The sequence below is a fragment of the Dendropsophus ebraccatus genome, chromosome 14 (genome assembly GCF_027789765.1).
Source record: "Dendropsophus ebraccatus isolate aDenEbr1 chromosome 14, aDenEbr1.pat, whole genome shotgun sequence".
NCBI classification, from domain to species: domain Eukaryota; kingdom Metazoa; phylum Chordata; class Amphibia; order Anura; family Hylidae; genus Dendropsophus; species Dendropsophus ebraccatus.
In genome coordinates, this window is record NC_091467.1 from 73,597,103 (window position 1) to 73,624,796 (window position 27,694).

Here is a 27,694-nt window from a genome sequence, read left to right on the forward strand (position 1 = left end):
CAGCAGCTCCTCTCCCGGCAGAGCGCGCACTCCCGTCATCCTCCGGGGCGGGCAGCGGGGTATACAGACACTGACTGTACCGGAAGTGATTCATGAGCAGGTCACTTCCGGCACACTCAGTGACTCTGTACCCCCGCTGCCCGCCCCGGAGGATGACGGGAGTGCGCGCTCTGCCGGGAGAGGAGCTGCTGGGACCGGAGGACAGGTGAGTAACTGATTTATTGTTTTTTTTCGCTGGGGCCACTTAAAATGCGGGACACGGGGGGCCGTTCCGGGACCGCGGGACAGAACCCCGAAAACGGGACTGTCCCGCGAAATCCGGGACGGTTGGGAGGTATGGCTACACGTGTAAGGGTGGAGCATGGAAAGCTTCTGATTTGCCGGGTGTAAGTACAATCACCTGCTCGCGGATATGCCATCTCATGAAAAGAGGCCTACGTTTTGTTTGCAGAATTAATGCCGTCATGCTGGAAAAGCTCGGGCACAATGGGGCCTTTTTTGGAGGGAGAACAGTACGCAGGAGATTTGTATTACTGTGTTTGCTGTCACAGTCAGGAGGAGCGCTGGCACATGCCAAGATTTTCCTCACTCCAAAATATACGGGAGGAATAGAAAACCCCTTCTGTAACCTTTGTTGTTACAGATTGTAGAGCGGCCGTTTTTGGTTCCTCTCGCCCCTTTTATCTGCCCTGATCCATATTAGATGGAGCCACATGGGGGACATTTATTTGCAGTGGTCTATTAACCCCTTAACGGAGTTATCCCAAGATGCTGAGACTTCTTCATGGTATCTAAAGGAGTCTGACTACTGGGACCCCCTCTGATCACAGTAACAGGGGTCTATTGTCCCTGATTATTAAAGGGGTACTCAGGTGAAAATCTTTTTCTTTCAAATCAACTGGTTTCAGAAAGTTATATAGATATAGCTCATTTGCTTATCAATCCCATACTTATCATCTTCTGTATGTCCTGTAGGAAGTGGTGGATTCTTTCCAGATTGGCACAATGCTCTCTGCTGCCACTTCTGTCAGGAACTGTCCAGAGCAGGAGAGGTTTTCTATGGGGATTTGCTGCTGCGCTGGACAGTTCCTGACATGGACAGAGGGCATTGTGCCAGACTGGAAAGAATATACCCCTTCCTGCAGGACATACAGCAGCTTATAAGTACTGGAAGGCTGGAGATTTTTAAATAGAAGTAAATTACAAATCTATATAATTTTTTAAAAACTAGTTGATTTGAAAGAAAACATTTTTTTGCTAGAGTACCCCTTGATGTCTCATAGTAAGTGAATGGAGCAGCAACTGAACACCTTCACCTCCATTACCCCTTTAATCTTTGGGATAACCCCCTTAATAGTTGGAGTTAATCAAGTCAAAATAGTTCAAAGAAATGAGGGGCATATCCATACTTCCCAGTCCCATACAGTCCTTTTAATTAAAGGGGGTTTAACAAACATGGCTGCTTTCTTCCAAAAACAGAGGTTCATCTGACCAAAGATGGATGGCAGTATTGCATCACATAATGGAAGAGTGCCATATAGCGCTTAAAGGGGTTACCCAGAGTTAGAAAAACATTGCTACTTTCTTGCAACAACAGTGCCACCCCTGTCCTCAGGTTGTATGTGGTATTACAATTTAGCTCCATTTAATGGAACTGAGCTGCAAACCCCTATACCCAAATTGCTTATGCTTTATTATGTACCCCACACAAAGAGCTTGAGGCCCATCTTTATAATGTATCTTCGTTGCATTTGCTGTTTTGTACTGCAGAAACTCAGCTGCTTCCTGGAAACAGTCAGTAAGCAGGGAGGCTTCTGTTACAGGCCCTTATGTACAGCTGGTGTATTTTATCCTTATAATGACTTGTGAGATAGGTTTGTAATAATAATTAAGCTTAACATCATCCTTAACCATTGCATTGAGCATTCATGTATTAATAAGCTCAGATTAATGTGTTATTAGACTCGCCGCTCATTCACAACACTGTAGCACCTTGTTCTTATAATAAAATGCAATGTTACTAACAATTACAAGATCCGTCAACAGTAATCCTGCTTGTTGATGGTTTCTAAGCAACAAGAATGGATGAAGGAGGTGTTTGTTGAATTTTTAATGTTAAACTCCACACATTATAATGCAATAGGCCCTTGGACACGTCATCTTGCTGCAGTACATGGCCAACACAGGTACTGGTAGTCCAGCCAAGCTGAGCTCTATCCCTCTCTGTCAGCCCTTATGGCGGGAATGGGGAGCCTACAGCCTTCCAGCTGTCGCAAAACTACAATTCCCTCATGCCTGGACAGCCAAAGCTTTAGTTTTGCATCAGCTAGAGGGCCAAGGGTTCCCCATCTGTGCCTCATGGTGTCTTCCATTTTCTCCAAACTGCCGGAAGTGACATGACATCATGGGGACCTGACCCAAGTTGCACATTCGTCCATCAATGCTCATGATCCTCCAAGGCTGAGTGGAAAGTTAGTCATGTTCTCCTGTACTATTACCCATATACCCTAGCCAACTCTGCCCATTCCAGTCACCAGCACAGATTACCAAGTGTTTGCAGTCCCCACATCCCTACAGAACAAGACCACCAACTCTTAGGGTCTTTTTACACAGGACGATTATCGCTACAGCGTTCAAATTTAAACGGTGATCGTTTGGTGTAAATGCAGCAACAGGAAATCGTTCAACGTTCATTTAGTGCTGACACCAAAATTATCGTTAATCGTTCGCTGTAATCCCACATTCAGTCACTAATCGTTCAGTGTAATTCCACATCGTTCCTTCATTTACTGGGATCAGATGGAGGAAACGGTCAAACTATCATTCCGTGTAATATGGTGAATGACTTGAGATTAATGATAAACGATCTCATTTACGATTTTTTATCATTTATCGTTAATCATTAAAAATCGCTTTGTCTAATAGGACCCTTGGACCTCTAATATAAATACATTATAGGATTTAGAATATGTGGGGGGAAAATCCAGAACCACTGAGTTTTCAAGGTTGTAGAAGAGACGTCTTTGTTTTGCACCTTATTTCTTATGTTATTAGAGTCATTGGAAAATGAGGCCAGCGGGCAGCGTTCTCCGCGGGATGGCACGTTCGCCTTAGCGCAGGTACGAGTATTTAGAAGTGACTAAAGACAGATGGAGACAAACACAGTGGGGAGCCATAGGAAGCCTAAACGGATTAAACTTGGAGGAAAAAAAAATATCAGGATAATTGTTAAGCAGATTATACTGTGGGCTCCCGAATGGGGACCCGGGAGGTGACCTACACGAGTACCGCAGGAATCAGAGACGCAGGTAATATTAGACAGGTGTAAAAAGGAAAAGATACAGACAGAATTCAGCTGATGGGGAGGAGGGAGCGGATTAGGTTACCTGGCTCTTTTTTTTTTCCACCTGTACCACTTTAGTCAGAGGAAGGACGCAGAGAGACGGGAAGAATTGTATGTTTTTTTATTATTATTATGGTCGTCAATGGAAGGATGAATTAAGACATCTTCCCGACGAGAAGGAAGCTTTTGATGGAGCTTTAAGAAATGAAAGAGCTTTTGCCTAAACGGAGAGAAAGTGTTCACTCGGTTGAGTTGAATATTTGAGAAGCAACTCAACAAAAGGAGCATTGTTTGCCGGTATACAGGCTCATTGTGGTTTATGCAATAGCCCCACTATTGGTTACTGGCGGCTCGCGGTTCATTGAAAACCAGGGACAGAGCTTTTGTAATCCTAGATGTGGCCAATTAAACAGGCTGCAGCAACCACTTGGCTGAGCAGTCTGCGTCCTAAGCTTAATATGTGAAGAGGAAAGTCCAGCTTCTCTGCACCCAGTCAGGGAGGGAGATGGCGATGTGCAGATTATAAGAAGGCGGCCGACACAGCCTGAAGTAGAGGCAAGTGGAGCAGGATCAAAACCGCGTCATTGGGTGTTAAGTTGAGGTGCTTTTAAGTTCATTCATTTTAATCCAGATCTCCCAGGGCTGCTTACCAAGTGCCTACCCTTTGCGTTCAGACTGCCGGTAACACGAGACACTTTCGCTTGAGAATCTACGAGAGATATTTCGAAGACAGGAAAAAAAAAATGCCAACCAATGGGATACACCAAATTCTGAAGATCCAATTCGGCTTGATCAATTCCGATAACAAGTATCTGACGGCAGAAGCTTTCGGCTTCAAAGTTTATGCCACCGCTCCGAGTCTGAAGAAAAAGCAGATATGGACTTTAGAGCAGGACGAGATGGACAACTCAGTGGTCTACCTCAAAAGCCACCACCTGGCCAGGTATCTGTCTGCCGACAAAGACGGGAACGTGTCATGTGAGGCTGAAAAGCCAGAGGGAGACTGTCGTTTTACCATAACTGCACAGTCTGATGGCAGGTGGGCCCTCCAGTCCGACGTACATAAGAGGTTCTTTGGAGGTTCTGAAGACAAGCTGTCATGTTTCGCCCAAACCATCACCGAGACGGAGCTCTGGGCTGTGCATTTGGCCATCCACCCACAAGCTAACCTACTTAGTGTCAGCAGGAGAAGGTACGCACACTTGAGCCCTCAGGAAGATGAAATCTCCACAGACAGTAATATACCATGGGGTGTAGACTCCCTCATCACCCTGGTGTATCAGGATAAAAAGTACTGCTTGAAAACTTGTGACAACAGGTACCTGCGAAACGATGGGAAGTTAGTTAAAGATCCTGATAATGGCACAGGCTATACCTTGGAGTTCAAGGCAGGGAAGCTGGCCTTCAAAGATTGTAGTGGGAAATACTTGACACCCATGGGGCCTACGGGAACACTGAAATCTGGGCGGAGTTCCAAACCTGGCAAAGATGAACTCTTTGATCTCGAGGAAAGTCACCCACAGATTGTCTTTATGGCATCCAATAAAAGATACATCTCTATCAGACAAGGTAAACTACGACCTCCATGTTAGATTCCCCTTGTGACATCAACAGTCAGTGTTTCCCTTGTTTTTACCTTTCCTTGGTGAAATGTTTGCTTTGTTTACCCATGTTTTATATCGTATTGTAACCAGTTAGATCTCATGAGCTAATTTATAAACACCACAAACATTCTATAAACAAAAAATTATTGATACATAAAATTAAAAGATTAGATTGGTGGGGTGTGTTACCTTTTCCCACAACTTGCACTTGGATGTCGAAATCGCATGTAATGATATTGCAGTTGGAATCAGTCGTGGTGGGTGTTATGGTTCACTTAGTATTATTTTGGGAAGTATGTTTAGCCAAAAGAGGAAAAATGTTCAAATCTTTCCATTATAGTTTTTCTCTGTGTTGGTTCCATTTCTGGCTTTGGCTAAAAATACTGAACAGGTTCTTTGTGTGAATCCAGTCTTATCCTTTCAGGGCTTTGGCAACGATTCCTCAAAATGTTATCTTCTAAATCTGAAGATTCTCAAAGTGGAGAATTCCTTAAAAATTGTAGGTGTCCATATGACCCTTTATGATGATGAGGGTCTGAGAACAGGGACTGAAGACTGAGTGGGCCTATGTCCTCTTCTTACCATTTGTGATTATTCCTGAGGTTCCTCATAATAGAAGAACACTAGACATGAGGATGAAAGATCTAGGAATGAGGGGAGACTCATTCCGCTGTGAAGACAATGATACCTGCACCATTATAGGCTGTTGTGGCAGCAATAAGGAGTCAATGATTCGTATGATTGTGTGCACAGCTTAGTTGTCTATGCACCTGTCCGCTTGGAGACAACAATATAGAATTTCCAACAATTAGAATGAGATATCAACAGGCTAGTGACATCCCGTAAATGGGCTTTTCTAATTACACAAATGGAGTACGCTTAAAGGATGTGGAAGTAGAGTAAGAAATATAACACTATATAACAGAACACATTTACTATTTGGAGGACATGGAAGGCTGAATGGCAAACTATGGAGGTGGTAAGGGTGGAGGGTTGGTGAATTTGGGGGTCTAGAAGGGTACAAAAACCTCAAGTGACTTATAGGTGATGGAGCCGGATGCTAGTCTAATTGACTCCCATTATGTTTTGTGGATATGCAATGGTCATATATACCTGTACATCTGCTGAGTCCTCCTACATGTACGTCATACTGGAGTCTGGACACCATGTTGGTGCAGAATCTGTGGTATAGTTTTGTGTTTTATGGGATAAGTAATAGATAAAGTGCTGACAACCTCTCAGAAACTTTTTGGCCCATGATGGGTCACTTCCCTTCCCCCAGAAGTGTAATGGAAGGAGCCTGGAAGGCGCATGCTTTTTATGCACATTAATTGCACCTATATATGATATGATACAAAAAAATAATCCAATCACTCTTCAAGGGAATTCTTAGAATTGCACAACGCAGAGGATCATGGTATACTGTTAGAACCCTTGTCCAGCACCTCCACTCCCATCCCTTTGCCGGCAATAACACACCCATAAGACCGCATCATTGCTGCAGCCAATCAGTGGCCTCAGCCATATATGACCACTGGGGCCACTGATTGGCTGCCAAAGTGATGAGGGTACGCTGGGGCCGGCGTCATGTACACAAAGCCAGCCGGGGGGACTGAAGCAGTGATACATAGGTGAGTATACATCCTTTTTTTTTCATTTTACCACGACCCTGACCCCTGGGCAATTTTTATTTACCCCTTTTAATGGTGAGGATCCACTAAAAAGGCAACTTAAAATATGGGCTGCAGGTCTACCAAAAAGCTTTTGTAAAAAGTGGACAACTCAAGATTAGTGTTGAGCGGACCTACTGAACTACGTTCTCTGAGCTCGAACACTGCATTTGGCTGGAGAAGTTGGATGCCGCCCTGGGGAGTCCTGGAAAACATGCATACAGCTATAGGGTAGCTTCACACACACACACCGTATCGCAGCGGATTTTCTGCTGCGGATCCGCAGCAGATTTGATCTAAATAACTGAACACAGTATCAAATCTGCACCATCAAATCTGCTGCGGATTCGGTGTGTGAAGGCACCCATAGCCTGAAGGTGCGAATTTGTGCGATAACGATCGACTTCGAACGATAATCGTTCATGTAAACGCAGCAAACGATCAAACGACGATTGAGAAATCGTTAATTTTGATCTTTCAACATGTTATCAAATCGTCATTCGTAAAAAATTTGCCGATCGTTTCGTGTAAACAGTCGTCGCGCGAAAGTCCGGCCGCCCGCAGCCCCGCCCGGCACCCCGCTCGCAGCCCGGCCCCCCGCTCATCTGCAGCCCCCTGCCGCCGCCACCCCGATCGCCACCCCCGCCGCCGCTCTGATCGTCACCCCCGCCGCCGCCACTCCGATCGTCCCCCCCCCCCCCCCGCTGCTCCAATCGCCCCCGCCGCTCCGATCGCCCCCGCCGCCCCGGCCGCGAGCATACGTTACCTGCTCCGCGTAGCGGGTCTTCGAAATCCCCGCCTCCCCTCTTCAGTGCATTGATTGGCTGAAGAGGGGAGACGGGAATTTCAAACAGCTCCTCTTCAGCCAATCAGTGCACCACTGATTGGCTGAAGAGGAGCTGTTTGAAAATCCCGCCTCACCTCTTCAGCCAATCAATGCACTGAAGAGGGGAGTCGGGGATTTCGAAGACCTGCTACCAAGCAGGTAACGTATGCTCGCGGCCGGGGGGGGCGGGGGTGATCGGAGCGGCGGCGGCGGGGGGTTGCGATCAGAGCGGCGGTGGGGGTGGCGATCGGGGCAGCGCAGGGGGCTGCGGTTGACCGTGGGGCCAGGCTGCGGATGAGCGGGGGACCGGGCTGCGAGCGGTGGGCCGGGCTGCAGGCGCGCAATCACAAAACGATCGTAAAACGATTTTTCCGTACAATATATCGGACCGTCTAAACGCTGATCGTTATGAAAAAAAATCGTTACTCCAACATCGTTAATCGTACGATCGGGCCAATTATTGTTTCATGTAAACGCACCATTAGGGCTGCTTCTAACATCTTCAGCCACCTGGAGTCAAATGCTGAGTGTTCAGGTTCGGAGAACGTTGACGAACCTAAACAGTTCAGCGAGTCCCCCCATCCCTGGCCACCAGATCCATGAAAGAAGTCATGTGACTCTCTAATTGTGTCGGAGGGCCCAATAGAAATCAATAGCCATTTAATAATATTTCAATAAAACTCTTCTGTTAGGCGAGCGCTCAGGCGGGTGTGCACCTTTGTCTGGATGGACTGTGTATAAAAACTTATTATAAAGTAAGCCACGGATTACTATGGTGCACACACAGACTTAAATTACATGGCCTGGGATGGTACTAACATAATAGAATCGCCATGTTTTGTAGTCTCCCCCAGTCTGTACATATCGCTGGCGACCATGTGGACGACAGAGATGTCAGAGTCTACAGAAAAAGGGACATGCACACTGTGTTACTAAGAGTCCTCTCCTGTACATAAGACTATAGTCAGGTACAGCCAGATCAGTGAGGATCCAGCAGAGAACAAGTGGCTCTTATTCTGCCTTAAATACAAGGTCACTGTATATAGAACGTGGACCGTACACCCATTGGAAGGTGGAGGGTACCAATTTTCCTCTGGTTAGTAACAGCTCAAATCACCTCAATCTTTAATTCAGCTATGATACTTATGGGGGTACTCTTGTACTCAAGATGGCACCTTGGCGGAACCTCATTGTGGATATCATGAGAAGTCCCACGGGGCGGGGGACTGGGGGAAATTATACAATATACTCACCTGTTCCCATGCTCACACTACACTGTATCTTCGGCCTCCTGTACTCCACCAGGTGTCCTCTTCTCAGGGTTTCCGGGTACGTCCCATTCCGCGTTGAACGTCACAAGCGGCTGGGATTTAGCCCGCTCAGCCAATCAGTGATTGCAGCGGTGTCCTTTGTTTATTTTTAAATCTCCCTTAGTTCTAGAGCATTATACAAGTGATAGGAGGTGACAAACAGAACATTACAAGATCAAAGCATGTTACATGAAGGTAAATGGCAGACTGGTACACAGCGATAGAGGACCCTGTCCGTGAGGACGTACATAGTGAGAGAGGACCCTGCCCGCAAGGGCTTACACAGCAATAGAGGACCCTGCCCATGAAGGCTTATATAGGGATAGAGGACCCTGCCCGCAAGGGCTTACACAGGGATAGAGGACCCTGCCCAGGAGGTCTTACATAGGCATAGAGGACCCTGCCTGCGAGGGCTTACATAGGGAGAGAGGAGCCTGCCCGCTAGGTATTACATAGGGAGAGAGGAGCCTGCCCGCCAGGTATTACATAGGGAGAGAGGAGCCTGCCCGCCAGGTATTACATAGGAGAGAGGAGCCTGCCCGCCAGGTATTATATAGTGAGAGAGGAGCCTGCCCAGGAGGAATTACAATCTAAAAAGGATGATTTTGGTGTCAGACCGTTTTACGAGATCAGCCGATGATCATTGTCTCTATTACAGGGAGCGATAATCAGACGCTCTGTCGCTCTGTGTAATAGGGCCCTTAGGCCTGAAGTAGGACACCCCAGAGAGGCTATGAGCAGATCTTCTCTCTATAGAGCTCTACCTGTTATAACATTGTTACTCATCGATAATTTCTCCCATCAATCTGTGAAAATGATGTTATTAGAGGATCGTGTCACTCACTGAGGCCGTGATAACCGTGACTATGAGTGGTTTATTGGAAGGGAGCCTTTCATCTGGTGAGCTACTTATTATAGGACACATATGTATATTACCTGGTTATGTTACTCAGAGATCATTAATACATAAGGATGGATATATGAGATTTATTCATGGGCCTCATGACTTAATCATGCAATGGCTATAAGGTTGCAGTATGGCTACTATAGTCACAGCTTGCCCATTGTATATTGCTAGAGCAGGAGGCTCCCATAGATTGCGGCCATTGGACGAGCTGACCATAGATGTAACTATAAGCTGTAAATCATCAGTGATAAACATTGTTCATCCTGATCCTCCTGGTTCCTGACTGCAATGGCAAAACTACATCAGACAGCTGTTTCGGGGTGTTGCCCCTCATCAGTGTGGAGCAGGATTCTGGCTAGGAGGGAGCAATGCCTGGTAGAGCCATATGGGAAACAGATCTGAAAGATGGCAGAGATAGTGAGAACAATGAACTGTGGAAAATTGGACAGTTAGGGCCCCATTACACAGGACGATTATTGTGCAAATTATCGTTATATTGTTGAATATAGATGATAATCGTTTTGTGTAAATGCAGCAACGTTTGTTGCTGACACTGAAATCATCGCTGATTGTTCGCTGTAATTCCAGTCAGTTACTAATCGTTTTGTGTAATTCCACATTATTCCGTCAGTTGCTGGGATCAGATGGAGTAACCGATCGTAGTAACTAAAGACTATCGTTCTGTGTAATATGGGGAACGATTTCAGGTTAACGATAGTCAATCTAGTTTGTGATCATTTATTGTTAATTGTTAAAAATCTCTTTGTCTAATAGGACCCTTACAGAGCATTCGATTATAGAATGACTGAGCTCTACATATGGTGGACGCCCCCTTTAAGCCTTAGGGCTGCTGGTGCATCTGCAGGCAATGACTGAGCCCTTTAGACAGCGATCTTTTCAGCTCCAGCCTGTAAGATGATGCTCCGAGCCATGGCCACGAGTAACACAACTCTTGTTTGGTCACATCTGATACTCTGTCAAAAGGAACTTGCAGTAACCAAGTCAACAGGTCAACTTCATCCCCGGTAGAGTCCTTTACAGTCAAAACCACCTCCTCTAAAGCCTTCCATACACGCTACAGAGTCGGCCCTCGTGGGCAATTTCAAATTTTCTGAGCAACTAAGGGAATGTTGAAGAGGCTCATTTGGGGGCAGAAAAGAATAAAGCCCCTATTCCACGGGGCGACTATGAGGAGCAAACGAGCAATAAACGAGCGTTCCCCGCTCACTGCTGCCGCTATTCCATGCGGCAACAGCGAGCGGGTGAGTGCAGGAGGGGCCCTGGGGAGCTGCGCAGGGGGTGGTGCGTGGCGCTGCCCAGGTGATTGATAGATCGTCTGGGCAGCACATAGAGGATAGCGGCCTATTCCATGGAGCGACGGCAGCAGATCGCTGCTATATTAATCGCTTGTCTTTCAACGACTGCAACGATCAGCCGACATTGTTCAAGTCAGCTGATCGTTGCAGTCGTTGAAAAACAAGCCTTCTAAGCTTAGAGCAAGCCCTGTGATCTGGGTGAGATTAGGGCCGACAAAATTCTCATAGGTAAACTTCTGTTTTTGGCACAATTAGTGATACTTAGTAAATGGACTAAAAAGCATTTGGTGGATTTTACTAGAACATATGAAGTTGTTGAGGCCTAAGGGTCTCAAGAGATTGGAAGTTAAAAAAAACACTGGCAGAAATGGGTCTTAAAGGAGAAGTCCAGCGAAATTTTTATGAAAGTATTATATTACCTCCCAAAATTTATACAAATCCCCAATATACACTTATTATGGAAAATGCTTATAAAGTGCTTTTTCCCTGCACTTACTACTGCATCAAGCCTTCACTTCCTGGATAACATGGGGATGTCACTTCCTGGATAACATGGTGATGTCACTTCCTGGATAACATGGTGATGTCACTTCCTGGATAACCTGGTGACATCACCATGTTATCCAGGAAGTGACATCACCATGTTATCCAGGAAGTGATATCACCATGTTATCCAGGAAGTGACATCACCACATTATCTAGAAAGTGACATCACCACGTTATTTAGGAAGTGACATCACCATGTTATCCAGGAGGTGACATCACCATTTTATCCAGGAAGTGACATCACCACGTTATCCAGGAAGTGACATCACCATGTTATCCAGGAAGTGACATCACCATGTTATCCAGGAAGTGACATCACCATGTTATCCAGTAGGTGACATCATCATATTATCCAGGAAGTGACATCAGCATGTTATCCAGGAAGTGACATCACCATGTTATCCAGGAAGTGACATCATCATGTTATCCAGGAAGTGACATCACCATGTTATCCAGGAAGTGAAGCCTTGATGCAGTAAGTGCAGGGAAAAAAGCACTTTATAAGCATTTCCCGTAATAAGTGTATATTGGGGATTTGCATAACAATTAGGGGGCAATTTATGTATAAGATTTAGGATACTTTTATTTGTGGTACCATAATCGATGGCTTTGTTAAAAGTTGATATAATTGGGATGATTGTATTTGACGCTTAATTTGTTTATTATATGCTTTATATATGGAAAATAATAAAGATTTAAAAAAAATTTAAAAAGGGAATGTTAACTCTGAGGAATAGGTGAGGAATTAAAGAGGAAAGTTTTCTGTGCAGAATGGGAGCGGAAATTCAAAGCCCCAATGACTTCTATGGGACTTCTCTAGTAGAATTCCACCATGTGAACAACACAGCGGAAATCCCATTAAACACAATGGCACATTGCTCTGACATATTTTAGGGGCAGAATTTGAAGCCCCGCAGAAAGCAGAAATTCGGCCCCGTTCACACTGAGAACTCCGCAACGGAGCTCTCCGTCGCAGAATCCCGCTGTGCTTAGTGTCCTGGATTGAGTGAATGAAAGGGTGCGCGCTCCTCCGCTGCCGCTGCTCTCCGCTCATGGAAGTGACATGTCATTTCTATGAGCGGAGAGGGGAGGAAGCAGACGCGCACTTCCTCTCATTTACTCAAAGCAGGACACTGAGCATGGCGGGAGTTTGCGACAGAGAGCTCCGCCGCAGAATTCTTGCTCAGTGTTAACGGGGCCAATATGTGTAAAATTGAAATTGTTCACCTTTTCCTCAGTGTGAACATGCCCTTATAATAGAATTATTTGCAGATGCCCAATGACAGGTATGGGCGGCTACTCAAGTAGGTTGTTATACTCGGACATCTCACAGAGTGAAGGTTCCTTGAAGACAGCTGACCATACACCTTCAGTAGCTGTCGGCTGGAAGATCTCTTCCCCCCTAATGGCCCATATATATGCATACAAGTGCTTGTGTTTTTGATGGGCAGAAGGAAATGAGCTGCTACCAGATACCTTATAGCAGCGGCTTATCTCCCTTGAGAACAAAAGGATCAGGAGGAGAAATTCCGGAGGAGAAATGTGCCCAATGTTTTTTCTTCCACCAACATCCTCTGTCACCACCATGTACATAAGATAGTTGGTCTATCCCTTCATACCAGTGGGCTTGGCCAACCTAAAGACCCTATTACTCGGGCATTCTGTGCCCAATCGGGGGAAAATCACTCACTTTTGAAATGCCAAAAATAATCCGCCATCAGCCACTCATCTCCTCATGTAATATGACGCGTTTAACACTAGGACCCCATGAACAATCTAGCCTGGCCGCACAGTCATTGAGCCATGTAATAGGCACTATGAACATCCGCTTGTTTATAGCCTGGCTCTTCATCTAATACAGCCTTAAAGGGGTACTCAAGCTAAAATCTTTTTCTCTCAGATCAATTGGTTTCAGAAAGTTAAATAAATTTGTAATTTACTACTATTTAAAAATTTCAAGATTGCCAAACTTAAAACTTTTTGCTGGAGTACCTCTTTAGGGGGGGCATTCACTGTGCACGGTCAGTAATTATTGACCATGTGCAATCGAACGGACTTTGGAGTTCCCGGCATCATCATGCATTATGATGTAAGGAGCTCTTAAACGGTTTAATTCTTTGCGCTACTGTACTGACATGCTGTGTCAGTACAGTAGCGCAAAAATTGAAACAGTTTCAAAGCTCCTGACATCAGAATGAATAATAAGATTTTTAGGGTAAACTTTCGCTAGCTCCTAAGCTGATCGCTAACCCTTTTAGTCGAAATCTTTCCCTGCACCCATTGAAATCAATGAGCTCACACTTTACCAGTGGTCTCCATGGTCAGGCACCATCTGCTCCAGTCCCCCACCATTGCTTGCCTGTTCCTTTTGGTGGGAAGTCTTGCTCAGATTCTTGCCACTCGGTTTTAAAGGGATGAGATCAATCAGTGTTGGGCGAAGTATGCCATGACAGCTGCATGGTCGGCCTGTCAGGTACACACACCCTTCTAATAGTGGCTGATCTCTGCTCATCGAAACCCCCTCTAACAGCTAAGGATATTAGACAGGTCCAGCTGACCTTTCACCTTCAAAAGGTCAAAATGTCAATTTAAATCAATGGATATCCGTTGATTTAATTTCCATTACTTAGCACTGGTAACAGCTGATCAGAGAGGGCCCCGAGAGCCACGTGAAGCCTGCTCGACGCTGTGTCTATGTACTTTCTGCTTCCATCTGAAGGCCATGGATATACAGGATATGTAGAGCTCGTATCGTCAGATGTTCATCGTGATTACATATCTGTCAAAGGCTCCGGATCATGTTAGAGCAGGGATGGGAAACCTTCGGCCCTCCAGCTGGTGCAAAACTACAACTCCCATCATGCCTGGACAGCCAGATGTAGTTTTGCAATAGCGGGAGGGCCGAAGGTTCCCCATCCCTGTGTAAGAGATTACCGTATGAAGTTTTTAAAGTCTACTAAATTTTCCAAAAGTTTTTCCTGTCGACTAATTCAAGATTCAGACGTATAGGTCATACTTGATAGTTGCAGTACGGCCCCCCTGGTCAGTATAAGCCTATTCCCAGGTCTCCTCACTTCTTCACCTATGTCAATGACCCATGTATCCTCACACTTGTTCTGTTTCCTAATGGGTATGACGAGGCATCTACATAGAGATAGAGAGAGAGACGTACAAGCCAAAACCACGGTGTGGAAATGGCCACGTCCACCACACCTAGGAGACCTGACGTCTATGGTGATGTTATAGGAGGAAGGTCCTGGCTGGGCTCTACCCAGATACTTGCCATAGCAAAGGGGTGATATATACTCTGTTTTAAAGGGATTCTCTGACAATTTTAATTAATGTGAATTAGGACAGGATGTTTTAGAACAAAGTATAGACTCAATGTACGATCGGTGGGAGTTCAAGCTGCAAATGAACTGGGCTTAGCTGTAGTACCAGGCACCACCACACCTGTTTGTATGGCACTGTGCATGATTAATCAGTGAAGGGGCTGCAGTCCTCTGATCAATGGTTATTCAAGGGGTTAGACCCGATCAATAAAATTACCGTCAATACAAAGTGGATGACCATATTAAAGGGGTACTCCACTCAAACATGACTTTTGATATAATGCTGCCCATGGTGAGACTAACAATTCCTTCCATACTTGTTATTATTGTTACTCAGTCGCCTACCCCCAATTCTCAGTTGCTGCTTTCTGCTGAAAACACAAAAATCTGTGTGTGAGCTTTTCTCTCTGTCTCCTCCTGCTCCCCCCTCCCTTGTTAGACAGCTGGTCTAAACAAGTCCCTGACAGGCTGTATCTGCAACATTGTAGCTTCCTTGTAATGCTGGAAGGAATCAGCAATTTGACCTTAGAATAACCCTCTGAGCATTAGGGTGGTATTACATGGGCCGATGGGGGCCCGATAATACCTGTAAACGAGCGCCGATGTAGCAGATCGGTGCTCGTTTACTGGGCCGATTGTTACCGATGTCCTTGTAGCCCTTGCTTAAGCCATATAATTTACCTATCCACGCTCCAGGGCTCCTCCTGCAGTCCGCTTCTCCCCGGGTCCCATGCGCTCTAGCTTCAGAGTGGCCTGTCAGCTGACAGGCCGCTCAGCCAATCACAGGCCGCGGCGGTCCAGGAGAAGCCCTGGATCGTGGATAGGTAATGTCAGTCGCCAGCCGCGCACCGCTATTACACGTAGATATGCGCGGTCGGCGCCCGACAAATATAGGTTCTAACCTATATCAACAATTAGCCAATGATCGTTGTCATCGGCTGATTGTTGTATTTATTACACGGAGCGATAATCTGCCGAATCGAGCCGATTCGGCCGATTATCGTTCCGTGTAATAGTGCCCTTACAAAGAAGCTACAATGTTGCAGATACAGCCTGCCAGGGACTTGTTTACATCAGTTGTCTCAACAGGGAGGGAGGGGGAGATGGAGAGAAAAGCTCACACACAGATTTTGCGTCTTCAGCAGAAAGCAGCAGCTGAGAACTGGGGGAAGGAGACTGAATAGATAACAATGTATAACTGAATGAATGAATAACAAGTGTGGAAGGAATTGTTAATTTCACAATGGGCAGCAACATATCGAAAGTTATGTCTCAGACTTTAAGTCTATTGTTCTGATCACTGGAAGGTATTAATATTTTGTATATTATCCTCTCCGTTCACCCTGATAGGACTGTGAAGTAGGACATGATATTTGTATGAGAAAGAATCTATTGGCCTAGGAAATACTAAGAGCCTCTACTTTATTATTAATTCACGGCTCTGCTTGTTTATTGTACTGTCTCTACTCGCAGCGGTTTCATCCGACAAATACTAGACATTATACCCCTGTAACATGGAAAATATCAGTGTTCGATCACTGTCAGTCCTGCGAGATCTGCTGAAGCAATGCCCACGTCTGCAAGGTACCAGCCCAGCAGCTATCTCTCACCAGTGGTTATTTGCATGCAATAATTTATCCCTCAACCAGGCCTGGTAAGCTGGTGCTGGGTTTATGCTTATACACAGGAGCCAAGCTGAACAAACAGATCTGCAGTTTCCAGCTTCCATTAGACCAGGGATGGGGAACCATCAGCTCTCCAGGTGGTGCAAAACTACATTTCCCATCATGCCCGGACATCCAGAGCTTTAGCTGGAGGGCTAAAGGTTCCCCATCCCATCATTAGACAATGCAGCCAAACCTAAGGACCTCATACATATTAGATGTGTTGGTTGAAGCAGGTCTGAGATCTACCACCTCTCCTCTAACTGCTAGAGGTAAGGTGCCACCCCTGGCTGTGACATTCTCTTCCTCTCTTAATTCAGGATTCTTGGCTAACCCAAGGGAAAGCTATTTACTGTTGAAAGTTATCTCATGTGTATGGCGACCTTAAAGGAGAAGTCTGGCGGATTATAAATCCGGCATCCAGCAGGGGAGGGGGGAAATTGATTACAAGTACCAACTTACTTCTCCCCATGACCGCGGTGAGCAGCGGGACCGGCCTCGGGACCCCCGCCAGAAGGCATTTATCCATCACGACTCGGGGGAAAAGGCCTTTTCCCAGCTGATGAACTGGCCACTCAGCCAATCAGTGACTGGAGCAGCGTCCCGCCCCACTCACTGACTGGCTAAGCGGCCAGTACATCAGCCGGGTCATGACGTGTGGAGATCCCGGAGCCCAGCAGGGGTCCCGAGGCCGGTCCCTCCGCTCACCGCAGGCATGTGGAGAGGTAAGTTAGTACCTATAATCAATTTCCCCCCTGCCCCTGCAGGATTTTATAATCCGCCGGAATCCACCTTTAGGCTATGTTCACACTACATATGAGTCCGGTAGTTCGTACGCAGCCGTACATGTGCGGCTGAAAGTACGGCCGTGGGAAAAATAGAAATGCGGCCGGATTGCGAACATGCGGGCGAACCGCGAACATACGCCCGCAGTACAGTTCTGCTTCCCTAGCTTGATTCGAAGCGATCTGAGGCAGGTCATTTACTTGGAAATCTTCGCCCAATAAAACTCACAGAACCTTTTGGATCTAAAAATCACGTTCAATTTGGCTGAAATAAGTTCTCCGTACAGGACCGCATGGAAATCCACGGCCGTGAGTTGGAACATTTCCGTCCTCAAACAATGGTCTTGTTCATTTTTCACGGCGCCGTATACGATCCGGCCGTAAGCTCATACGTAGTGTGCACTGTGCGGGCATATATCATATACTTTCAAGCGAACGCATCAACCTCAAAACTACGTGCGTATATTCGCGGTTCGCACTACGGCCGGAAAGATACGTAGTGTGAACATAGCCTTAATGTGTATTAGGACCCTAAGGGCCCTAGTACACCGAACAATTATTGTGCAAAAAATCGTTATATCATTCGAATTTAAACAATGATCGTTTTGTGTAAGTGCACATAATGATCAAACGTCCAACGAGAAATCGCTCATGTGTCATTGATCGTTGATTTTGTGCTGCAACCAAAATTATCGTTATTCGTTTACTAATTGGTTGCCAATCGCTCAGTGTAATTCCACATCGTTCCTTCATTTTCTGGGATCAGGTGGAGTAACCGATTGTAGTAACTAACGACTGTCATCCTGTGTAATATGGTGATCATTTGCGATCACTTTTTGTTAAATATTGCTTTGTCTAATAGGAGCCTTACAGTGAGCAGCCTAAGTGATGGACTTACATATAGTGATATTTCCCATAGTAACCAGACTAGTGTCCAAAGTGTCCAAAGTTGTCCAAAGAGAATAATTCCTTCAAGGAATACCTCCATTCCGATTACTTTGCAGGGTTATCGGTAATTTTCTCTTTGCTCGTCAATGGAATTAAGTCATCTCTGCCAAACAAACCATGGAAAGTTACTTTCCCGAGGCAGAACTGACTCCTGTAGGAAATTTCCTAACAGTAGCGTGTACCGAGCCAAGAGTGAAGGCTTTCCTGCTCTTATGAAATAATACTGATGATTCACGCTACCTCGGGCAACGCAACTGTCTATTTACATTGTTTTCTATGCCCTGTGGTTGACGACGTGCCACGAGGCGACCAATGTCTACATAGAGAGGTTTGTTTCGGCTCAGGAGGGGCATTCTGAGAAGTCTGCTGAGCCCGCACAAAGCTGATTATGTAGAATGAAGGCTAACAGCCAAGATTAAAAGAGGGTGAGGGTCGCGAGATCTGGAACAGCCAGCCAGATGGAAATAGCCGCAATCAGATTAACAGGCTCAATTAGTGCCAATTGTTTAGGGAGGGAATTTGAAGACTTACTGGATTGGGCAAAGGAGGTGGCAGGAAAGTGCCACAGAGCCAGTGATGAGCTAAACCTCCAGGAAACAATTTGAGAAGGCTACTAAGCATGGCATGGTGTGAGAGGGATTAAAGACAGTTCATCTGATAACTCCTGCCAGGAGAGAATAACATCTTCATCCGGTAAAGACGGCGTTGTATGCAAGGGGGGGGGGAGAAAACATAAGTAGATGCAGAGCTCGGATACAAGCAGGTGATTGGCTGGGGCCATAAGCATGGAGGAGCCACGTGATTCTCCAAAGTGTTAGAAGTGTCTTGTAATCAACTCTTAGAGGACTCCACCATGAACTGGAAAGCCAACCTCCAAACCTTTAAGTTCTAACAAACTTGAGATTCCAATAGGTGAGGTCAGGGGCATCTTTTCTTCCTCCTCTTGGTGCCCCCCTTGAAATGGAAGGGGCTTGTGGGGCCTCAGTTCATGGCTTTTTATATTTCTGTATTGAATAATAATAATTAAAATATATACCAATGCACACCTCCCCAAGAGATGTCTAAAGGACACTTTTTGGGTCAATGGGGCCCCATGGATACCTTTGGTTTATAGGCGTGAACACATCCTAAGGCAGTAGAAGTGTGTAGAATTTTTGATCTACTTGTTTCCCCTGGGTACTAAATACAGTAAATCCTTCTCCTAACATAAAACATATGTTCACAAGAAATGTATATTCTACAAAAATTAGTATTTCAACCAAAGGAATGCCAGTCCAAACCAAACGAGGCTATCTGGGGAAAAGCGAGACACGAGAACCATGTGTGGGGGCAAATATAAGGCAGAACGTACTGAAGACCCACTTAAACCTCAGACCCAATATTATCTAACATAACCAACCTCACTCTTGGTATCTACATGGGTGAACTGTGTATTTGGGAATTATGGGCAGGTCCTACGACCAGAGAAGGCCGATAGCCTCAGAGATGGATGCAATGTCGTAACCTGGCTCAGTGAAGGAGTAGTTGGTTCATTGCAGCAAATAGCAGACATCCTTTCCCAATCACCTGGTTTCTATATGACAACAATGGCGTCATTGAGCAGCTCACACAAGGACGTGGGTCTATGCACACGCCCGAGCTCCCGAGCGGCCTCCGATGCTCTTCTATCTGGAATCCTACTTTAATTATCTGTGAGTGTGAACAGCTACCCAAGTGGTGCTTGACTGACAACAACATACAAAGGAGAGCAGACAAAAAGGTCCCCGTGTCGCCATAAGTAGTTTGAATGAGGCTGCAGACACACAGCCCACACTATAATCCTATGAGCAGAATGCCCACCATTACCCCATATAGAACGCCATGAGATGGTACAAGAGCTTTCTGGGAACACTCCACTCCTTAATACATAATGTTGCCCTGGACGGATGCTCTTGTCTTTCTGCATGGTTACAGCGTACCAAGCAAATTGAATGCAGCCTCTGTCGACTTTGCTTTAGCCTATAAAAAGTGCTATCCCTTCTCTTAAACCCCCCATACACCTTCAATAACTGATGGCCAAGTGATGGCCTGACTGCCGCCCATCCTCCCCACACACAGGAAAGTTCTTTTTAGTGCTCTCCCTGTGTCCGACCACTATCACTACCGACATCATCTGTTGGTGGTTGTTCGGACAGCCTACATGGTGTGTGTGTGGGGGGGGGGGGGGGGGCTTCAGCTATCTAAAGTGTCAGGTGTATGGGCATCTTTACTGGTGGGGTGGTGACCAATGGCAAATCAACAGATGCCCAGACCCCATGCTTGGTAGAGTTCACATATTTTCACTTCTTGGTACAATTAGACCAAATACCAGAATGGGCACGGAAAAAAAACAATCATGGAATATGAAGTTTGTCTGTATACAATACTAAGTTCCCTTAGAGACTCCACCCCTTTAAAGGGGTTATCCAGCGCTACAAAAACATGGCCACTTTTTCCCCTCCAGATTGGGTGGGGTTTGAAACACACCACACAAATTGCAAACCACACCTGAAGTGGAGACAAGAGAGGGGGAAAAGTGGCCATGTTTTTGTAGCACTGGATAACCCCTTTAAATGATCAATACCCTCATATATTGCCTTTTCTTTCAGAGGATCACATTTCCATAGGGTATGCCATATATGTCTGAGAGAAGGGTCTCCTATAAGAAGGACCCCCACCAATCAAGAGAACAGAGATCCTGTGTCCCCTGTCCTGGTCGCACATCTAAACCTGAACCCTCCACTAGTCCAGCTTAAAGGGGCTTTCCAGGACCAATATAAGGAAAGGCCATAAAAATCTGATTGTCGGAGAGGTGACTCAGGCACAGCGCTGTACATTTGGTTGTGGATGTGTCTGGTACTGCAGCTTATGTTCCCTTTAATCAGCCTGATATGTGGCTGTGGAAGGATCGCTGTCACTTTTATGTGGACTGTTTATCGGCCCAATAAGCATTACTAGGAGCGCTTGTTGCCAATAATTGGCCCATGTAAAAGGACCTTTATTCCCAGTCAAGTGAATGGGACAGAGCTGTAGTAAGAGACACCAAACCCATAGCGCTGTACTATACGGAGCAATGAGCAGTGCACTATGGCCCCTTTAGTCATAGCTGATCATGTGCAGATGAGAGCTGAAACTCCACCATTAACCGTTCATATATCACAGTCCTGGAAAGGCTGGACCTCCCATAGACTATGTTATCAGAATCAAGTACCATCACAAAAAGTTAAAGGGGTAGTTCACCAAATGTGTTTTCTTTCAGGAACTGTCCAGAGCAGCAGAGGTTTTCTATGGGGATTTGCTGCTGCTCTGGACAGTTCCTGACATGAACAGAGGTGGCAGCAGAGAGCACTGTGTCAGCCTGGATTGAACACACCACTTCATGCAGGACATGCAGCAGCTGATTAGTACTGGAAGACTGGAGATTTTTTAACAGAAGTAAAATACAAATCTCTGGCACTTTCTAGCACCAGTTGATTTGAAATAATTTTTTGGGGGTGAACTACCTATTTAAGGGAAGATCTAGTACCCTGTTACTTGAATAGCATTGATAGATTCCAGGAGAACCCATTAAACACCTTCTCTTCTTGCGTTAACTTATTCCTCTACATTGATATATTTCTTTCCATCTTCAGGTATAAATGTCTCTGCCAACCAAGACGAGGAGACGGACTATGAGACCTTCCAGATGCAGATCGATAAGGAAACCAAGAAGTGTAGTTTTCACACCAATTCTGGCAAGTATTGGACCCTAGTGAGTCACGGTGGGATCCAGTCCACAGCCACTGAAATGTAAGTACTGGATGAAGAACGGTGGAAAGGGGACATCCAGGGTAGAAAACCCATCTGTATTCACCCCTATAGGACATGGAGTTAGGGGGCCCCCTTAGCCAGAGTGCAGTTATTAAAGGGGTTTCTGATTTAAAGTTACCTGTCCCCTATCCACAGGACAGAGGACAAGTATGAGATCACTGGGGGTCCGACCTCTGGGCCCCTCGGGGATCTCTAGATCAGCACCCTGACTCTTTTGTTATGAAGGAGCCAAAGGGTTGTGTGTGACCCGCAGCTCCAATGCTGTGCTGTACTCCGCTCTCTCCTGCGGCTCCATAGAGAAGGAATGGAGCTGCGGATCACACGCGACCCATTGGCTCCATTCATAACAAGAGAGTCAGGGTGCCGATCTAAACATCCCCGAGGGGCCCAGAGTTCGGACCCCCAGCGATCTCATACTTGTCGCTGTGGATAAGGGACAAGTAACTTCAAATCGGAAAAACCCCTTTAAGAGCGTCTCTCACTCTGGAGGACCTGTCTAGTCATAGGCTTAGGTCCCCATACACCTCACAGTAAAATCAGCTGTCAATTCTAAGGTGTATGGGGCTGTCTTGAACGACTACTGACAGATGATGTTGGTGGTGATAGGGCCCCTTAGTTCTGGGAGAGATAAGCCACGGCGAGAGCATTTACACTGCAGCTTACCCCGCCCCAAAGAGAACACAGAAACGCTTGGCCGTTGATTTGCAATATAGAACATGGCATTGTAGTAAGGTGTTGGGGGATGTCTATGTACAACCGGCAGAATTGTGAGTACAGCTCTGGAGTATAACACAGGCCGTCCCCCAGACTCTTTGTGGTAGTATGTGATTATTCGGTGCCTTTGGGGCCGTGGTGGTGGCAGCGGGGTAAGAAGTAACCACTCTCCTCCTCCTCTCACTGACAGAGCTGCCAACACAATGTTTGAGATTGAATGGAGAGGCCGGAGAGTGGCGCTGAGAGCCAATAATGGGAGGTATATCTGCACCAAGAAGAACGGCCAGCTGGCCGCCGTCTGCGACTCTGTGGGTGAGAAGGTCAAAATCTACCTGTGGTATACGGAGGGCATGTTACCATTATACTGCACCCCATGTGTCAGCGTGTCACCATTATACTGTAGCCCATGTGTCAGCGTGTCACCATTATACTGTACCCCAAGTGTCAGTGTGTCACCATTATACTGTACCCCAAGTGTCAGTGTGTCACCATTATACTGTACCCCAAGTGTCAGCGTGTCACCATTATACTGTACCCCAAGTGTCAGTGTGTCACCATTATTCTGTACCCCAGGTATCAGTGTGTCACCATTATACTGTAGCCCAAGTGTCAGTGTGTCACCATTATACTGTACCCCAAGTGTCACTATACTGTACTCCAAGTATCAGCGTGTCATCATTATACTGTACCCCAAGTATCAGCGTGTCACCATTATCCTGTACCCCAAGTGTCAGCATGTCACCATTATACTGTAGCCCAAGTGTCAGCATGTCACCATTATACTGTACCCCATGTATCAGTGTGTCACCATTATACTGTACCCCAAGTATCAGTGTGTCACCATTATACTGTACCCCAAGTATCAGTGTGTCACCATTATACTGTACCCCATGTGTCACCATTATTCTGTACCCCAAGTGTTAGCGTGTCACCATTATACTGTAGCCCAAGTGTCAGCATGTCACATTATACTGTACCACAAGTATCAGCATATCACCATTATACTGTACCCCAAGTGTCATCATGTCACCATTATACTGTACCCCAAGTGTCACCATTATACTGTACCCCAAGTGTCAGCATGTCACCATTATACTGTACCCCAAGTATCAGTGTGTCACCATTATACTGTACCCCAAGTGTCACTTTACTGTACCCCAAGTGTCACCATTATTCTGTACCCCAAGTGTCAGTGTGACACCATTATACTGTACCCCAAGTGTCAGCATGTCACCATTATACTGTACCCCAAGTGTCAGTGTGTCACCATTATACTGTACCCCAAGTATCAGCATGTCACCATTATACTGTACCCCAAGTATCAGTGTGTCACCATTATACTGTACCCCAAGTATCAGCATGTCACCATTATACTGTACCCCAAGTATCAGTGTGTCACCATTATACTGTAGCCAGAGTGTCAGCATGTCAACATTATACTGTACCCCAAGTATCAGCATGTCACCATTAAACTGTACCCCAAGTGTCATCGTGTCACCATTATACTGTACCCCAAGTATCAGTGTGTCACCATTATTCTGTACCCCAAGTGTCAGCATGTCACCATTATACTGTACCCCAATTGTCAGCATGTCACCATTATACTGTACCCCAAGTGTCAGTGTATCATTATCCTGTACCCCAAGTGTCAGCATGTCACCATTATACTGTACCCCAAGTGTCAGTGTGTCACCATTATTCTGTACCCCAGGTATCAGTGTGTCACCATTTTACTGTACCCCAAGTGTCACTATACTGTACCCCAAGTGTCAGTGTGTCACCATTATTCTGTACCCCAAGTATCAGTGTGTCACCATTATACTGTACCCCAAGTGTCAGTGTGTCACCATTATACTGTACCCCAAGTGTCAGTGTGTCACCATTATTCTGTACCCCAAGTGTCAGTGTGTCACCATTATACTGTACCCCAAGTGTCAGTGTGTCACCATTATTCTGTACCCCAAGTGTCAGCGTGTCTAGAATTGCATTGTGAGTAACAGAATTTACAGAAATCTCCAATCAGCAGCAAAAGATTTTGGGAACCATGTCACGTTAGAAGAGAACTAAAAGTGGAGTTTCCCTCTAAGAGATAATATTGTGAATAAGAAGATATAATAGTTTGTGGCGGTCACTATGGGGAATCCCGGGGGCAGCCTCCACATATCTATCCCGGAAATTATGGGGACATCTGTTTCTTAGCATAATATATTGTATGAGTGGAGGTGACAGAACGGGACAGGGACCATGTGACCCCCTGATGGGTCATTTACTATCTCTGGGGTCTGCATTAGTATTATAAATTCCACTACACATGGTGCAGGCCTTGGCCCAGTCATAAGATCTACTAACCTATGGGCACTGGTGGACCACTTGGCATCCATGGAAAGGGGGTCACCGGGGGGGGGGGGGGGGTCATCTCCTATTTTATATGACGTGTAGGTGAATGCCTGGTGTGATGGTACATTATCATGTGTCCTCAGGGGAAGATGAAGAGTTCACACTCAAGCTGATAAACAGACCCATCCTGGTCCTCCGCGGGGATCTGGGCTTCGTCTGCTACCACAAAACCTCCAACACGCTGGACGCCAACCGATCATCATACGACGTCTTCCAGATCATCTTCAATAATGGAGCATATCAGATTAAAGGTTACCTATCTATCTACTATCTATCTATCTATCTCCTATCTATCTACTATCTATCTATCTATCTATCTATCTCCTATCTATCTATCTATCTATCTATCTATCTATCTCCTATCTATCTATCTATCTATCTATCTATCTCCTATCTATCTATCTATCTATCTATCTATCTATCTATCTATCTATCTCCTATCTATCTATCTATCTCCTATCTATCTACTATCTATCTATCTATCTATCTATCTATCTATCTATCTATCTATCTATCTATCTCCTATCTATCTATCTATCTCCTATCTATCTATCTCCTATCTATCTATCTATCTATCTATCTATCTATCTCCTATCTATCTATCTATCTATCTATCTATCTCCTATCTATCTATCTAACTCCTATCTATCTACTATCTATCTATCTATCTGTCTATCTATCAAATTCAAATTCAAAAAAGCTTTATTGGCAGGTCCAAAATAAACATTTAGCATTGCCAAAGCAACAGAGTATAATAGATGGAGTGTGGGGGAGAGGGGGGGGGTCATGTGGGGAGCAGGGTGGATATGGGGTAAGGGGCAGGATTGGGGTATACTATCTATCTCCTATCTATCTATCTCCTATCTATCTATCCATCTATCTCATATCTATCTATCTCCTATCTATCTATCTATCTATCTATCTATCTATCTCCTATCTATCTATCTATCTATCTCCTATCTATCTATCTCCTATCCATCTATCTCCTATCTATCTATCTATCTATCTCCTATCTATCTATCTATCTATCTATCTATCTATCTATCTCTCTCTCTCTCTATCTCTCTATCTATCTATCTCCTATCTATCTATCTCTTATCTATCTATCTATCTATCTATCTCCTATCTATCTATCTATCTATCTATCTATCTATCTATCTATATCCTATCTATCTATCTATCTATCTATCTATCTATCTATCTATCTATCTATCTACCTCCTATCTATCTATCTATCTACCTCCTATCTATCTATCTCCTATCTATCTATCTCCTATCTATCTATCTATCTATCTATCTATCTATCTATCTATCTATCTATCAATCTATCTATCAATCTATCAATCTATCTATCTATCTATCTACCTCCTATCTACCTCCTATCTATCTATCTATCTATCTATCTATCTATCTATCTATCTGCCTCCTATCTATCTCCTATCTATCTATCTATCTATCTATCTCCTATCTATCTCCTATCTATCTATCTATCTCCTATCTATCTATCTATCTATCTATCTATCTATCTATCTATCTCCTATCTATCTATCTATCTATCTATCTATCTATCTATCTATCTATCTCCTATCTATCTATCTCCTATCTATCTATCTATCTATCTATCTATCTATCTCCTATCTATCTATCTCCTATCTCCTATCTATCTCCTATCTATCTATCTATCTATCTATCTATCTATCTATCTATCTATCTATCTCCTATCTATCTATCTCCTATCTATCTATCTCCTATCTATCTCCTATCTATCTATCTATCTATCTATCTATCGATCTCATATCTATCTACCTCCTATCTATCTATCTATTGTAGACCATAAGCCTAAATCTTTCCTTATTCCCTATAGGTCAGGGCGGAAAGTTCTGGTACATCTCTAGTAATGGTACGATTTGCTCCGATGGAGACATGTCTGAGGATTTCTTCTTCGAGTTTAGAGAATATAACCGCGTGGCCATTAAAGGCAAGAACGGCAAATATCTGCGTGGGGACCAGGCGGGCACCCTGAAGGCAGATGCGGAGTCTGTGAACAGCGCCACCCTGTGGGAATACTGAGTCCCCCGCCAACACAGCTTAGGTGTAGTGGACATTAGATGGTCGCACATAGACTGGTTCCTAGAGAGGTGAGCGGCTTCTGCTATGTGGTTGAGTGTCCCATGGACACCGCGGCCTCCACACACCGCGACATCGTCCCACTATGGGGACTGCATGGAATTATCGAAAGATCAACCTAATAGAACTAGCTTAGTATTAGATATATAAATTAGCTTCTATGTGTCCGCACCATGATCTACGCGGACGGAAGAGACGGACACGTGCTGGACAATCACCCATTACAGAGCGGCCACCAATGGGTTAACAGAACGACGCGCATACAGCAGAGCTCAGACAGCGCGGCCCTCCTTCTGGACAATGGAGGGTGCGGCACCCTTTTATACCATTACTATGAGGCGCTGCCGCAGTCACTGACACAATCAATAAAAATGAAT

The 27,694-nt window shown here is 45.3% G+C and overlaps 1 protein-coding gene across 2 annotated transcripts; it reads left to right on the plus strand.

The window, feature by feature from the left end:
• The first annotated feature begins 1,005 nt into the window (after window positions 1–1,005).
• Window positions 1,006–27,694, plus strand: FSCN2 (fascin actin-bundling protein 2, retinal). 2 transcript variants are annotated; one of them, XM_069952382.1, is made up of 6 exons: window positions 1,006–1,026; window positions 4,120–4,912; window positions 21,902–22,058; window positions 22,984–23,105; window positions 25,274–25,441; window positions 27,055–27,694. In XM_069952382.1, exons 1-6 carry the CDS (start codon window positions 1,006–1,008, stop codon window positions 27,258–27,260), a joined length of 1,467 nt encoding a protein of 488 aa, XP_069808483.1. In that variant the 3' UTR covers window positions 27,261–27,694. The 2 variants fall into 2 exon arrangements, with proteins under 2 accessions (XP_069808483.1, XP_069808482.1); XM_069952381.1 differs by lacking the exon at window positions 1,006–1,026 and having other exon boundaries at window positions 4,087–4,912.